The 1,722-nt window shown below is 64.8% G+C and overlaps 1 protein-coding gene across 1 annotated transcript in view; it reads right to left on the reverse strand.

Moving 5' to 3' along the window:
- GNAI2 (G protein subunit alpha i2) overlaps nt 1-1,713 on the reverse strand; it is a 28,641-nt gene extending 26,928 nt beyond the window's left edge. The window contains exon 1 of the mRNA XM_006170935.3: nt 1,535-1,713. Within this exon, the coding sequence (XP_006170997.1) occupies nt 1,535-1,652 (118 nt within the window). The 5' untranslated portion in view covers nt 1,653-1,713. The remainder of the gene's footprint in view (nt 1-1,534) is intronic.
- Nucleotides 1,714-1,722: the final 9 nt, after the last annotated feature.

Below are 1,722 nucleotides of genomic sequence, written 5' to 3' on the forward strand. Positions count from 1 at the left end.
GGGCGGCGGGAGCGGCGGAGCGGATGCCATTTTGAAACCTCCGGGGCTGTGCCCCCGAGGCCGGCCCGCGGGGACAGTCAACAGATGGGCCCATAATGGATGGACACGCTGTTCCTCGGCCACAGGCCCGGGCATGAAAGGCCTCGTTTTTCACAGCCCGGGGGCCCATGGCAGGTCTGGGGCGAGGGGCCACCCCCCCCAGCACTAGCCTACAACGTTTTGCTGCTGCAAGGGCCTCTTTCCCCCCTCCCCGCCGCAGTCTGAAACCCCCCAAAATCAGACTTCCACTGCCACACGCAGCTCCCAGTGGAAGCTGGACAGCCACCCCCCGCCAGGCCCCCGTCTGTGCAAAAGGCTGGCCAGGATGCTCAGAGGCATCCAGGCCTACCCTGCTGGCCCCCCACCCATCCTTAGGCCTGACTGCCACTCCCCCTCACGGTCCCCCGAGATCTGAGAGGCCCACCTGCCCTCCGAGGCCACATCCCAGGCCTCTGGGCCCAGAAGGGTTGTGAAAAGCCATGCACCATCAGCAGATCTCCTCGGCCCGCTGCAGGGGCAGCAATATGTCGGCTGTCTCACCACTTCCACTTCCCCCCACCCCTCCAGCAGCCACCATCTTCCCTGGCCTTGGAGGCGGCCACAACCCCAACTCCTCCACACTCTCACCTCTTCCTTACTGCCCCATCACCGGCCCATACGGGCCTTCGAGAGTGGGAAACAGCCCACAGGACCTCCTGGGCAGATTGAAGCCCCTTTTCCGCTATGACCCATGGAACCGCAGTCGAGCCCCTGGGTGTCTGCCTAACCAGCCTGAGGCCTTGCCTAGCCCCTGGGTCCCCTCTTCCATGCCCCTGGACCCCCTCTTCCCAGCCCTGCCCACCTGGTGCGGGAGGGATGGGGAAATCAGGGCAAGGCCAGAGTGAGGGAGGAGGGGGGACCAGAATGTTTGGGGGGTGTTGCGAGTAGAGGGGGGTGGGGGGGCTGGGTCTCTAAGGGGTTCCAGATGGGAAGAGTGCTCAGTCGTCAGATTCCCACTTGGTCCCTGGGGGGGTCAAAGTGCACAGGTGGAAAATAGATTCCAGAGTAGGGATGGGGTATGGAAAGACGGAGTGAGTGGGAGCCTGGCGGGGGCTCTGGGGGTGCTCATGCCCAATAAGAACAGAGGGAGCAGGTGGAGGAGACAAGAGGGGCTCGAGTGTGGGGACCCAGGGTTCTGGGGACCTGGGGGAAGGACAAGGCAGATCTGAAGTCCACGAGGCTGGTTAGAAGGGTGGTCTGGCAGGCAGGGTTCTAGGCACCTGGGTCAGGGCACTGTCCACCGAGTTTGGGGTTTGGGCTGAGTTATGGATCTGACGTGAGTCTGGGCTAGGACTGGAGGTCTACACCCACTAGAGTTTCCGACCCTCCTGTGAGGTCTTGGCCAAGCCTGGGGATTCAGCACCAGCGTGGGGGTCCAGCTGAGTTTGGAGTTTTAAGTCCTGGAGTGGGGATTCGGGCCAGGACTCAGGGGTCCCAGAGCGGGGCGCGGCCTCACCCAACAGCAGCAACTTCACCTCCCGCGCCGCCTTCTCGCCGTCCTCCCGCAGGTTCTTGTCGATCATCTTAGAGCGCTCGGCCGCCGCCTTGTCCTCGGCGCTTACTGTGCAGCCCATCCCGCCGTCCGCCGGCCCGGCCGCCGCCCGGCCCCCACAAGGCCCACCGCCCGGGTCGGCCCCCGCCTGC

The sequence above is a fragment of the Tupaia chinensis genome, unplaced genomic scaffold (assembly GCF_000334495.1).
Source record: "Tupaia chinensis unplaced genomic scaffold, TupChi_1.0 Scaffold149184_1, whole genome shotgun sequence".
In the NCBI taxonomy this organism is placed as follows: Eukaryota; Metazoa; Chordata; class Mammalia; order Scandentia; family Tupaiidae; genus Tupaia; species Tupaia belangeri.